Below are 14437 nucleotides of genomic sequence, written 5' to 3'. Positions count from 1 at the left end.
GAGGGTTCACTTCAGATTTTGTTGCTGATTTGCAAGTGGTTCTCAAGATTCGAAGGTTCCTCTATTCATTTAGATAGGACTTCAGTCTTGGATGAACTGCCTGATGATGTTGCTAATATGAAAAGAACCCACAATGACTGTACCTACTCCAACTTGTGTCTGTTTTCTAGTACTGTGAAGTATTCTTTTATTTCAAGTCAGGATTCACTTTCAAGCTACATGTAGGTCACAAAGCCAACCCCTATGCTAGGAATTCCCCCAGGAGTGACCAGAACATTTTCTTACGTCACAATGTCTCAAACATCCCTTTGTCTCAACAATAAACGGATGGTTAGGGGGACAGCACAAGAGAGGGCCTGAGGAAACGGAACTGCTATTTATTCCCACCACACGCTAATGGCTTCAATATAAAATTACTGCCTTGAGGTTTAGAGACTCAAAGTATTATTCATGTATTCCGCCCCTGTACAGATGGTCCCTGCTCTAGTCTTTGCAAAGTACAGCTTGTGTTGCTACCTTTGAAAATCACCTCAGCGTGTTTTTGTCATTGCAAGTGCATGTAGTTTAGATGTTTTGGTCCTGGAAAGCTAAAAGGGATGACTAGTGATAATGTTGACCCAGATGTTTTGTGGATTTCCAGGAATGCTTTCATTTTTCTCGAAAGGATTGTCTTCAAGCATCAAACAGCTCAGCTTTAAACATGAGCAGTTATAAGAACTGCTTTGTAAACCTGGAGGGAATGTTGCATATTAAGCTAATTGAATGTTGTTGTACATATAACCCATAGTTGTTCTATTAATAACTTGTTTCTTGTAGCTTTTAAAATGATAGGAACATGTCATATTAAATTATTCTTTTGATGGGTAAGCTAAATAGTTGAATTTTAGTGATCTGAAACTGTCGAGAGCTAGTTTACATTACTAGACCACCCTGACTGAACACACGTTGAGTGAAAACAACAGCACCTTTGCTACGAAAAGGGCCTTTTTAAAACAAAGTATGTCCCATGTTTTTCTACAGCTTTCACTGTTAAATGGATTGTTAACCCCACGGGCTGTTAACACTGCACAGTGTATTACTCTTAGATTTATTGTCAGTGTACCATGGTGGATTTAGCTTGTGTGATGCTTTGAAATTGTTTTGCTAAAGATTGCTGACTAGCTTTTTCCTGTCCCACTTGCACAGCTCTGTCTGTCTGGACAGTTCGCCGGAACATATGGTACAGAGTAGAAATGTTTCATCGACAAAACACAGCATGAGTAAAGTGCTGCCTTGTTTTGTCCTTAAAAAAGGAACCAGGATAGATTTTTGTGGCTTATGCTCAGTTCCTGTACATCCATGACATAGAGTACATACTCAGAGGAGATTGATGATTTATAAGCACTTGTGAGAGAACAATTCATTTAGATGGTCTCTAGCTGTGGACCTCAGCCTCACTCCTATTCAAGCACCTCTGTCAAGGATTTATGAGGCTTTTTTTATATTGGACTTTCGATTAGATTCCGGGGCATAAGATAAATTTGCATGCATGCACAGATGGAGCAAAGCTGTTCCTTGACAAGATGCCAGCCAGGCACTTTCTGCACAGGACAAGCTCTGTGACTAATTTATGATGATGGCTTTGCCTGTTTGAAGACCCTACCGTCCCAAATCCTAGTCTTGAATTGAAGATGCAAAATTTGAAGTCACCAGAAATGTTTTTGTTTTGTTTTGTTTTGTTTTGTTTTGTTTTGTTTTGTTTTTATTTGTTTTGTTTTGTTTTGTTTTTTTATTTGTTTTGTTTTGTTTAATAAAAAAAAAACAAGTGATTAGGCAAGTTCTATGATATCCATGTTATATGGATGTATTAATCAAGGCAAGGTAATTGTATTAAACAAGGTGGTTAATGGTTAATATATAATGATGGCTGTACAGTATAACATAATTATAATACACTAATATAATGCACTAATGAGGTTCTTTTTTTTATTATTTCACGATAAAACAAACAGTTGAAGTCAGAATTATTACCCTTCTGAATTATTAGCCCAGCTGTTAATTTTTTCCAACTTCTGTTTAATGGAGAGCAGATTTTTTTCAACACATTTCTAAACATAATAGTTTTAATAACTAATTTCTAATAACAGATTTATTTTATTTTTGCCATGATGACAGTAAATCATCAAACTAGACATTTTTTAAGACACTTCTATACAGCTTAAAGTGACATTTAAAGGCTTAATTAGGTTAACTAGGCAGGTCAGGCTATTTAGGCAAGTTACTGTATATCAATGGTTTGTTCTGTAGACTATCGAAAAAAATACTTAAAGGGGCTTATAATTTTGAGTTTAAAATGGGTTTAAAAATTTAAAAACTGCTTTTATTCTAGCTGAAATAAAAAATAAGACTTTCCTCAGAATAAAAAAAATATATATATTATCAGACATACTGTAAAAAATGTCCTTGCTCTATTAAACATTATTTGGGAAATATTTTTAAAAAGAAAATTAATAATTCTGACTTCAACTGTATGTATTTTATGTATTGGCAGAATAGTAGCTTAATTTTACAAATTCATATGATTTAGTTTAGGCAAAATTGTACCATTTTTGAAAGGAGATTGGCACTCTAACTCCACCCCTAAAGCATGGTTTATACTTCTGCGTCGAGTGATTGGCGTGACCCACGACCCATGCCCTGTGTGTTGCCGTGCATTTATACTTCTGCGTGCTGTTTCTGTTGCTCTGTAATAACACTTCTGAAACACTAGCTGGCCGTAAATTGTTTATGTTCCTCTGTGTCAAGTTTCTTTACTGGTATTTAGTTTTTTCTGAACGCTACCTTAATGTACAAGTGGCTCAAACTCACTCATTTTGTCAGCAATCCCAGTTTGTAAGAGCAACTTGAATCTTAGTTGATCATATAGAAAAGTGGCAGAAGGTAGATTTTTCAGATGAATCATCTGTTAAAGTGCATACCAATCATCACAATTATTGCAGAAGACCTATTAAAACCCGCATGGACCCAAGATTCTTACAGAAATCTGTCAAGTTTGGTGAAGGAAAAATCATGGTTTGGGGTCACATTCTGTGTCAAAGAAGGACAATGAATGGATGGCAACATCAACAGCCTGAGTTATCAAGACATTTGTGCTGCCCATTACGTTAAAAACCACAGGAGAGGGCAAATTCTTTAGCAGGATAGCGCTCCTTCTCATACATCAGCCTCCACATCAAAGTTCATGAAAGCAAAGAAGGTCAAGGTGCTCCAGGATTGGCCAGCCTAGTCCCCAGACATGAACATTATTGAGCATGTCTGGGGTAATATGAAGGAGGAGGCATTGAAGATGAATCCAACAAATCTTGATGGACTCTGGAAGTCCTGCAATAACACTTTCCTTGCCATTCTAGATGACTTTATTAAAAAGTTATTTGAGTCATTGCAGAGATATATGGATGCAGTAATTTTTGTCAGAGGCTTTTGTCAGGTAGTGTACATAGAAAACACCTTATAAAAGTCTGTAATGACCAACTATTATAATTGATTTTCAACCTAAGTATAATTGAAATGATGTATGCGAGATGTTTTATAGTAAAGCAACTAAAAGTTTTTGAGGAACACTGTGTTTTTGGAAAAAAAAAAAAATGTTTTGTAAATTTTACAAGTCCCCTAGAGTTAAACTATTGAGTCTTACCATTTAGCTTAGCTTAGCACTTTTAGCTTAGCTTTGCATGGATTATTTTATTGGATTATACCATTAGCATCTAGCTGAATGTGCAATGATATTATGCATCTGGTGGTGCGTATATGTATGAGTCGTAAAATGACCCTATTTAAATAAATGGAGTGCTACTTTTAAGCAAATATTTAAAATAAAACCCTGTGTGTATCATTGCAAATCCAGTTGTAGTAGACAACGTTTTTTTTATTGTACTCAAATCAAATAATTATGGCTCTGCAAGCTTTCAAACACCCACAGCATGCTTCAAGATTAATAACCACTTGCCAAATTTGTCTGATGGTGTATTAGTTGCTGGTCTAGACAGCGTTAGGTGTTTCCTTTGACTGATCTGCACTTTTTTTGCAGGTAGAGGCCTTCAATGCAACTTGACCCCCATTCCCTGTGCTGCTCCTGCCACTGCTTTCAATTGTCGAGCACATAGTCCACATTCCAGACATGTTATTGAGGGGGGGCTCAAACCCGGCTTTGACAGATCAGCAGTTAGTGATGATAGTGGTGGTCGCCTGGGATTCACTCACCCGCCTTTCATGTGGCCTGGCGGCTTGACATTTGTCAACTGACCCCTGAAACCAGGCCTTTTATTGTGCTGGTCTTTTAATGGCCTCAGATTAGGGAGCAGACAGCCAGCATCACAGGGGGCCAATAGCGAAGCTTTTCCTTTTGGATTTTGCATGACCAACTGGATTTGTTGAGAGTGTGAGAGAGTTTACCTGATGCGCCTGGGGTCGTCGTATCACACATGATGCTTTCAGCACGCTGAGTGACAAGCACGGTTCAGATTTAAAGTGGGGTTAAAGAATAAGCAGCCAAGGTCAAAGGCAACTGTTTTCGTATGTTTCATTTAAATTGTGTCAGCATAGAAAAACAGGACTCCGGATGTCTGAGAAGGACTTTTTTTCATCAGTAAATGTACTTCGTCTGACAGCTAAATTGCACCTCTTTATTGACCTCTGCAATTATCAGCTTTTATTACAAATAGTACTGAAGTTTCACTTTCGGTACAAGTAGTTTGGAAGAGATCATTTTCGAGGCCTGCATATGATATGACAGCACTCTGTAGGGTTATGGTTGCATTAAGTGAGATCTTGCTGAACGTACTGACATCACAGAGATTTGGGAGGGAAATTTTAGGGCTAGTCCCATGCATTTTCTTTTATTATGCATTTAAATGCAAAGCAAATGTTGAGGAAAGTAAAATAATTGCTCATGCATTCACAATATATCAGTCAGTCCAGTTTTTATTGGTGCAGAAGATTTGATGAATTGCACAATATTTAGCAAACAATTTTACTTTGATGACTTTGCATGAAGCGTTTTACTTTGATGGAATGGTTTTAGCATGGTAAATGAGACTTGGACCCAATCCCAATTCTATTTTTGTACGCCTATATCTTCCCCTTGGCCCTTGAAACAGAGTGTAAAGGGGAAGGGTTTAAATTTTTACCCCCTAAGACATGGGACACCACCACAACACCTGCATACGTCATCATATGATATGGCGATCTCTTACTTCATATGGGATCAATGATGGTAACAGCTGTAGTTATTCCAGTCTTATTTTATAATATTTATCTTCAGGAAATCACTGAAGGCAATGACATCATGTTGTTATAATGATGTACTGTGGCAAGAAGATTGTCATTGTACTGTTGATTTACACCTTGGCCATTTTCATCTACTGCATGTAAACACACAAAAACAACATTAACATTAAACCAGACACAGTGTAAAACGGTCATTTGCAACAACTATACTTTTCTGACAGGGTATTCGAGAGTCATCGAGTCACAGATGTGAAAGTATGTTGTGGAAATACTATACAGGAGTTAATATTAGAGATTATAGATTTTTTTAAGCATGATTGTAAAACACGCACACTTTTTAAAATGTATTAAAACATGTGCTTGTTTGTTTTAAAAATTCGTAGTAATGACAAAAAATACAAAATAAAAAATAAAAACTTTGTGCATCTCCTTATTCCCTTGAGCAGCCATGCTGCCAATGTAGATGGTGAATTCTGGGAAATTTTTGTACCCCTTGGTTTCGAGTGTGGTCCTGAAAAATCTGTTTAAAAGGCTACCTAGCCCTTCCCCTTAGCCTTACCTCATCAAGCTAAAAAGAATTGGGACAGCCCTACGTCTTAACATGAACATGCAAAATGAGGGGTATGGGGAAGAAGAAGGGCTAAGGGGTAGAATTGGGATTGGGCCTAGGGGTGCTTTTAAACCTGTAGATTGATTGTTTGTTTTTTTTTTTTTTTGTTTTTTTTCTGAAACAGGGATTAAGATTGTTACAGTGTTGCACTTTGTTTTTGGTGCAGTTCACTTTCACAAGCCAAAGTTTCTAAATGGACCAAAATAGCTAAAACAATTCCATTGCAAGTAAATTCTCGTCACATTAGTCAGAGTTTGAAAGTTTATTTTTCAGATTCCCGGTCAGCTGTCATGCAACCTTATTTTAATTAATGGCATTGAGATTAAAGACATAAGCAAAAAGCTGCGCTTTCATTTTGAATGGTGACACCCTCAGACAAGGTAATGCTGTGGTGCAGTAGGTAGTGCTGTCGCCTCATAACAGGAAGGTCACTGGTTTAAGCCTCAGCTGGGTCAGTTGGCATTGTGTGGAGTTTGCATTTTTTCCCCACATTACCATGGGTTTCCTCCGGGTGCTCCGGTTTAACCCACAGTCCAAAGATTTGCAGTACAGGTGAATTGGGTAAATGTCTGTAGTGTATGTGTGTGAATGAGTGTGTATGGTTGTTTCCCAGTGATAAGTTGCAGTGGCAAAGGCATCCCCATTCAATCTGCTGTGGCGACCCCAGATTAATAAAGGGACTAAGCTGAAAAGAAAATGAATGAATATATGAACACTCTGAGATATCATCACCAAGTATAAATGAGAGGTAAGCCTTTATCGTACATAGCCGTTGGTTGGAATTATGCATTGTAGGCTTTAAATTATAGAGAGAAATAAATAGATAAACCAAGATTACTGTTCTGTCAATTTTCTTAACAGATTAACAGCTCTCGTCAATAGTTCAACATGCGTTCACTTTCGTTTTTGAAATTAAACGCACATTTACCAGTAGGAATTACGTACTCCCTACTAATACTTCTTTCTTCATATACTCATAATATACTATATACAGCCTGGTTAGGATCACATTGCTTTCTCACTACAATCAATCCACACTATACAGTTTTGAGTTTTGATGATACCACATCATTCAGGCAATCTCAGACCGATTGTTTTGGCATGGATCCGAGTGCGATTCCTGGATTCACATATATCAAACAAACCGCGCTAACTGGGGAAACGCAAAAGGTTCAGAAACAAAAATATACAGTATGTGTGAAAATACCTTAAATACGTGAAAAAAAGCATAATAAAAATGTAAATTTTTAAATAATACATTTACATTACATTTGTAAATTACATGTTTGCTATTTAAGCCTTTCCATTAGTTTTCTACTCTTTTTTTATTAAGAGCTACTTTTACTAAGATGGCTTGAGTGTCACTTTTGTTCGGTTTCTCCCCATCTCTTGCTAATGCTGTTCTTTTGGCACCGGTAGCTTAGATGAAATCACACATGAGGAAGAATGCTGAGATATGTCTTTGTTGTCCCTTCAACAACATTCTGTCCAACAAAAAAGGAGGAAAGCAAAAAAAAAAAAGCATAAAGGAAACAATAGAGGTGTTGCTAGGTTGCAAATTCTCTCAGAAAAAAGCAACCATCTTTTGTTTTGCCGCTTTTGCCTCTTTGGAGAATGTCTTTGAGATCTTCCACTATGCGGATGACCGTGTGCTTTCTTTTGGGAAGGGTGGGGAAGTGAAAGGGGAGGGTTCCGGTGTTTATAGCAGCCAAAGATGAGGGTCCATGAGCTGTCAGTGTGCCCATTTGGCCTGAGGGTGAGGAAGGCCTCCTGCAGGCTGAACTCTATGGAGGAATGCACCTCCTGAGGAGAAACTGTCTAAGCACTGAGGTAGCAGCACATGATTGGAATGTCAGGTCAAACGCATCATGCTCCAGACTCCTCCTCTCTTTTAACAAGTGTTCCACTATCTCCTGTGTCCTCAATTTCCCACACTGCTAATTTTAGGTAACTCACATTGAGATAAATTAGTACTCGATTTGTACATGATTCTTCATCGCTTAAAGGTGCAGTAGGTGATCGTCTTCAGAAACATTCTTGCTGTACTGGTTGAAAGTCTCCTCACATTCCACTAGTAAAAAATAAAGTAAATGATCTAAATGAAAAATAGCCCTATGAAAAATATTCATATGTATTTTTTATATTCTGAGTAAGGCATAAGACTAAAAAAGTTAACATTTATTTAAATTTAAATTTAAATTTTTGAGGCCGAAAATGAATAACTTTGATAAGTATACCAAACTGTCTGTCTGCAAATGCAAATTTATATATCTGTGCACCCATTCACACTGATCCACCATTTTTTTGGTCTCGTGGGAGCACTTTTAGCTTAGTTTAACATAATTAGAAAAAGGATCAGACCAATAGCATCTTGCTCCATAAATTGTTAAACAAGTGTTTTGATAATTGTTCTATTAAAAGCTTAACTCTAGCAGCTTTTCATTTTATGTCAAACTTGCTACACTGTCTAACTAAAAACGAGTTAAGCTTTAAATTACCCAAACTCTTTGTTGAATTTGAATAAAAAGTGGAGTGCTACTTTAAGTTTGTTCTTGTCATTATATTAAAAAGTTTAGTGTAGTAATTCTGGTTAGCAAAAACGGTGTTACAGTATGCTTTCCCGGGCATTCTTGGTGGTTACTAAATGCCCAGATGAAAAAATTAAAATAAAAAAAATAGCATAACTCAATTATTTAAATATGTGTATTGTCTACAGCAGGTGTCCAACCCTATTTCTGGAATGTCACTATTAGGGATGGGTATCGTTAAGGTTTTAACAGCATTACTACTTTTATCAATACCACTTATCTGTTCGGTACTTTAACGGTTGTCTTATCAGTACATTTTGTAGTGTTTTTTTTTCTTTTTTTTTACGAAAAAAAATAATTGACTGAAATTAACAACACTTTATTGTATTTTTACTTTTTTATGTTAAATAAAACAACAAATAATTGTAAAACAAATAAATATTTTCTTATTAAGCATAGTTTTTGTATTAGGCTATTCATATGCTATATTTGTCAATACAGCTGATGTAAAAACATTTTTAATGTTTAAGATTTGTTTAGGCTACTGCAGAAATATTTACACTGTTTTCATTATAACCAAATGTGTGTGTTTATCGATTCATTCATTCATTTTCTATTCGACTTAGTCCCTCTATTAATCTGGGGTCGCCACAGCGGGAATGAACCGCCAACTTATCCAGCATATGTTTTATGCAACGGATGCCCTTCCAGCTGCAACCCATCACTTTGAAAGTGTGTGTTTATTTAACTATTAATAATATACTAATTTAGGTGATTGACTGCTGGCACAATGATGTAGATGATGTAACATTACTGTAGTAGCTAGGGAGTCAAAAACGTTTTATTTGTCTTACTGCACTTATTGCACTTCTGAAAGATATACTTTCATTTGGTCAGATTGCTTGCGTTTCCACTTATACCAGAAAACAACTTGTTGCGGTGTCTCAACTAGCATTGTCACTGTTCACTCTGGAAATACAATCCGTTTGGCAAGCCTCCACTGAGTGCACCTGTGCAGCCAAAACTGTGGAGGCTTTTACTGACGCGCTCGCCATAAAACATGAACATTACTCATGTAACATTGCCAACTGTGCCGATGAATATGAAATATCACAAATTAGAAAAGGTTGGTCAGTTAAATTATGCTACTGTAAATGATGTTTATACAGCAATAAATATCCAGATAGCAGCAGTATTAACATCAGAGTTTATCGATACTTCGGTCTTTTATAATGTAGAACCGATACCGATAGTACCGAAGTACTGAGTTTCGGTACCCATCCCTTGTCACTATCTTGCTGAGTTTAACTGCTGTTCTGATTAACCATACCTGAACCAGCTAATTAAGAACTTTATAGCTACTAGAAAGTACAGTTAAGTGTGTTAGACATTGACTATATGTTTACATGAACATCAGTAATCATTTTATTTGGCTTAATTTTGATAAGACAATTATATTAGTAAGGTGTTTACATGAGTTGCTTTTGAAATGTTCTTTTTATGATCCAGTTTCACATGTTATTGCATAATTTGATTAACGTCATTGTGTCACCACACTATCCACATTTCCTTGTAATGTAGGGTGTTCTTCGTTTTTAATTTGTTCACTTCAGCTACAGTTTGGCACTTTCACTTTCATTCAGGAACATTTCAATTAAACCCCTATGACAAGCGAGATATTGGATGCGAGTATAAACTGCTGGAAGAGTTTGTTTTAATGGAATTTGATACTGCAGGCTGTATGGGAAATAAAAATCCTCCGCATTTCATGATGCAGTTGTCGGTGGTCCTTCACTGACTCAGTAGGTGCAGAGAATAATGTCAAACAGCCCCGTGTGTATAGACTATCCTGTCACAAAATCTTAAACCATTGTAATAGTTTGATTAAGGTATTTACATGTCTGTATTGCACTTCAACAATGTGGCTAAAATTGGCATATTACATGTGTCTTAATTAGATTTTGTTTAGTTCATATATAGGACTAAATTCATCAAAAGGACAATCGATTTACATGGTAAACTCTTAATCAGAGTATAGTATTAATCAAAAATCTGATTATTGGTGTCCATGTAAACATACTCAATGTGACAATCTTGCAGTAGCAGGAATAGACACCCACAATCAGTACATAAAACTAAGGGTTGCAAGTTTTGTGCCAAGTTTCACATGCAGGTTAGAGTATTTGCAATATTATTCATGCTAACCTTAGCAAGCGCCACTAATAAAATGGATCATATAAGGCTTAAAGTCACTTTCAAAAGTTCTCCACTCAGTGTCTTTTATATCAAGCCTTGAGAGCATTGCATGTTCCCACAAGCGCAAAGATAGAAATCCCCATCAAAAATCTCAAAGCCAACTTCATCGCAATCACGCAAGGGAAGAACGTGTGTAAGCTGGCAGCTTAGTATGCTGTTTAGCGCAATCAAAGCTCAAAGGGGAGCCTAGAGGTGAGCTTTAGAAGTGGTTTTGTTTCTCGCAGGCTCTAGTTTGTCAGGCCTCCGGGGGCCGATGGAGATGAGGAAGGAGAAGGCAGCGCTCGGCAGCCAACGAGGCTTAAATCACTCTCCGTTTCACACATGGGAAGGAGTAATATTATGCGTAACCCAGGCAACCGGTCCAAGTCATCAGTTTCAATTCTTGCAGTCGTAGGCACGGTCCAGTGGCGCTGTAAGAAAGGACCCTAATCTGGAAGGAGGGCATGGGCGGTTATTACATTTCCTTTCCCACTTGATGCTTGGAATGGGGGAGGTTCAAGGGGTTATGCGGCCAAAGAAGCAGTGGATATCGTAAAACCCTCCCGAGACTTGTATTTTGGGCCGCTGATGGATTTCTGAAGGTGTTGTAGTTGACAAAGTACTTACATTTCTTACCTTTTGCTTTTTCCACAGTTCCTCCCAAGGAACCGCAGGTGACGTGTCGATCAAACACCTATCCCAGAGGCTTCTACTGCAGCTGGCACCTTCAGCATCCAACGTTCATCCCAACGGACTTCGAAGTCGATGTCCAGTAAGATATTTACTAATCTGCCTTTCCCTTTGTTTGTAACTCCATCTGTCAACTCTTGCTTCCCGCTCAACCTCAGCTTCCTTCTGCTCTCCTTTGGTTCCGTCTGTCATGTCATGCCCTCTCGTGTTCAGCAGAGGCTTTGAGACACACTGAGCTCATCTGAATCAGTGATCTGTGCGGTCAGACACTGTCTGCTGAGAGCTGATTAGGCCTGTCTGACTCTGAGTGCTGGAACTCAAGGCGGTATAAGTGGACTCTCAGCCCAAAGCCCCTGTGGAATAACCCTGCACAGACTACAGCTCCAGTTCTCTTTCTCAAGCCCTCGCTCGCCGTCTGTCCACATCTGTATGAGCAACCATGAAGTACCTTTATTTTCACCTGTCAAAGAATTTGAGAACAACTGAATCCATGCTACAATGAGAAAAAATACTCATAAGAATTACTTTAAAAATCCTTGTAATTTGCACAAAGTAATTATATTAATCATATTCACTATAAAAAAATGCTGGGTTCCACACAAATCAATTATGTTGTCCAAACACAAATCTGTTTAGTTAGCATAATCCTTTTAACAAATTTAGGTGGATTGAACATAAACAATTAGGTTGTCCCCAAGAAAATTTAAGGCTTGTGTTGTTGCAACCCATTTTAATTAAACATGTCATTTTTGAGTGTATATATTGAGTACAATAAATCACATAAAACGTACTAAATATTTAATATAACAGTACTAAATAAGTTAAGTAAAAGTCAATTGATTATCTTTAATGATCATCTTCAATAAATCAACTAGGGCAGTGATGCCCAAACTAGGGCCCATGGGCCAAAGTTAGCCCACGGTAACCTTTGATCTGGCCCACCATCCCATCTGAGAAGAGAGGGAGAGGGTCGGGCAAATACCTTTAACAGAGATCTAATGTAAAGTAATCATTTGTTTGTTTGATCATTCATTGTTAAACTACAAAAAAGCCAACTAAAATTAAATGTTTGAATTAAATATTGTCAATAAATTCGATTTTTTAAATGCAAATACTGTCACTCGACGATAGAGGACCACAATACAACAATGAACAAATAAAAAAAGTCATTATAGGATGATAAAAAATATATATTTAATTATTAACATGATTAAAGAAGGGCTTCACTGTGGCACAGTGGGTAGCATGATCGCCTTGCAGCAAGAAAGGCACTGGTTTGAGCCTCGGTTAGGTCAGTTGGCATTTCTGTGTGGAGTTAACATGTTCTTCCCATGTTAGCGTGGGTTTTCCCCAACAGTCCAAAGACATGTGGTATAAGTGATTTGAGTAAGCTAAGCTAAACCCAACAGTCAACTTTATCAGTTTCTGAAATACTCAGACCAGCCTCTCTGGCACCAACAACCATGCTACACTCAAAGACACTTAAATAAACCTTTCTTCTCCATTCTGATGCTTGTTCTGAACTGCAGCAGATCGTCTTGACCATGTCTACATACCTTAATGCATTGAGTTGATTAGAAATTTGCATTAACAAGCAGTTGGAGAGGTGTACCTAATAAAGTGGCAATTGAATGCATTTTATTATATTTCAGTATTTTATTTTACATTAACAGCATTTTTAAGGTATATAATCCATTATAATAGATATCTGGATTCTGGAGCACATTAAATGTGATGTCCTGAAATATAAACATTGAGCCTATTTGACTCAAAGAACATGCATAAATATGTATCAGGCCCGTAGCCAGCCTGGTGAAAAAAATGCATTATTTTTTTTTTTAAAAAAGACAAACTTTAAAAATACACATTTATTACATCATATTTCATCAAGAAAAAATAGCAATCTGTTAAAGTTTTAAAATAAAAAACTGTTGCCTACTATCATTTATTAGACAAAAAACTAACTGGCCAGCACATTCAACTGTCCTTAGTCACAATTCGGCCAGTTCAATAAAAAAATAATTAAAACATAATATAAATAATAATAATTATTATAATAATACAAAAATAATATTTAAAAAAAAAAAATTTCTAGACTCTTTGGGGGAAAAAAAAGTACATTTGAAAATTCCTGAATATCAACAGTAGCCAAAATATATTCAAATTAATTTAATATGGTCCGTTTCTTGTGCTTTACACCTTTAAATTGCTAATTTTTGTTTCAGAAATAAGATCCAAGATTTAGACAAACAAATTTTTGTAACAATACAGTGAAGTGACATCTGACAGCTTAGGACTTTACTTGCCATTAAAGCCTTCGTTGGACAGTTATTTTAAAAAAATAATGTCATAAATAGGGAAAGGGAAGTCATGTACTGGACAAGTCAATAAAGATACAGGATGTCACGGCTAATGCAGATAGTTAGCCTAGAACCTCATGGATAGGGACAGATTTTCATCTGTCAAGAACTAAGTAACTTTTGCCTTACCCTGCTTGGGAGTCTTTTTGAACATATGTAAAATTTTTTTCGATAATAAAGCCGCTGCCTGCCTTTTCTGCCTTTTTGCTCTTTTCGACCCATTGCGTTACTCAGTATGGATGTCGCATCAAAAACTCAAATGTTATGTCAAGTGACTCGCATCACATTATTGTGGCTTTTAGGCTCCATGGGATTTGAATTATGGGCCAGAGTTATTTAAAATTAGACTTTATTACAATATATATTGAATATAAATATATAAATTATATAATAAATATATTATATAATATTAAATTACATAAAATAATTAAAAGGTCAAATTCTGGAACTTTTGGCCATGGAGGGGTGTTTCGTTCGAACCACCCAAGCCCCCCCTGGCTACAGGCATGTGTATGATCACAACATGTGCACATCAGATCTCAGAAGCTACTGTACAGTATATAAGAGTGGGCATGGTCAGTACTTGACAGGCCACCTGTAAGCTTGGCCCAGTGATGGATGAAATATTAATAAAATAAAGATATATAAAAGAAGTTTAATGGTCTAATTAAGAATTTTATTTGAATATTGTAGCAGGGCAACTACTTACCAGCCCTGGCAACATCTTCATTGGCCCCACCTTAAGAGAA

The 14437-nt window shown here is 36.7% G+C and overlaps 1 protein-coding gene across 1 annotated transcript in view; it reads left to right on the top strand.

The window, feature by feature from the left end:
- Positions 1–14437, top strand: part of cntfr (ciliary neurotrophic factor receptor) — a 313919-nt gene that overhangs the window by 221124 nt on the left and 78358 nt on the right. The window contains exon 4 of the mRNA NM_001098242.2: positions 11293–11410. Coding sequence (NP_001091712.1) covers positions 11293–11410 — 118 coding nt within the window. The remainder of the gene's footprint in view (positions 1–11292; positions 11411–14437) is intronic.

Source organism: Danio rerio, chromosome 10, assembly GCF_049306965.1.
Source record: "Danio rerio strain Tuebingen ecotype United States chromosome 10, GRCz12tu, whole genome shotgun sequence".
Taxonomy (NCBI): Eukaryota; Metazoa; Chordata; class Actinopteri; order Cypriniformes; family Danionidae; genus Danio; species Danio rerio.
This window is presented reverse-complemented; position numbering and strand designations above follow the sequence as displayed.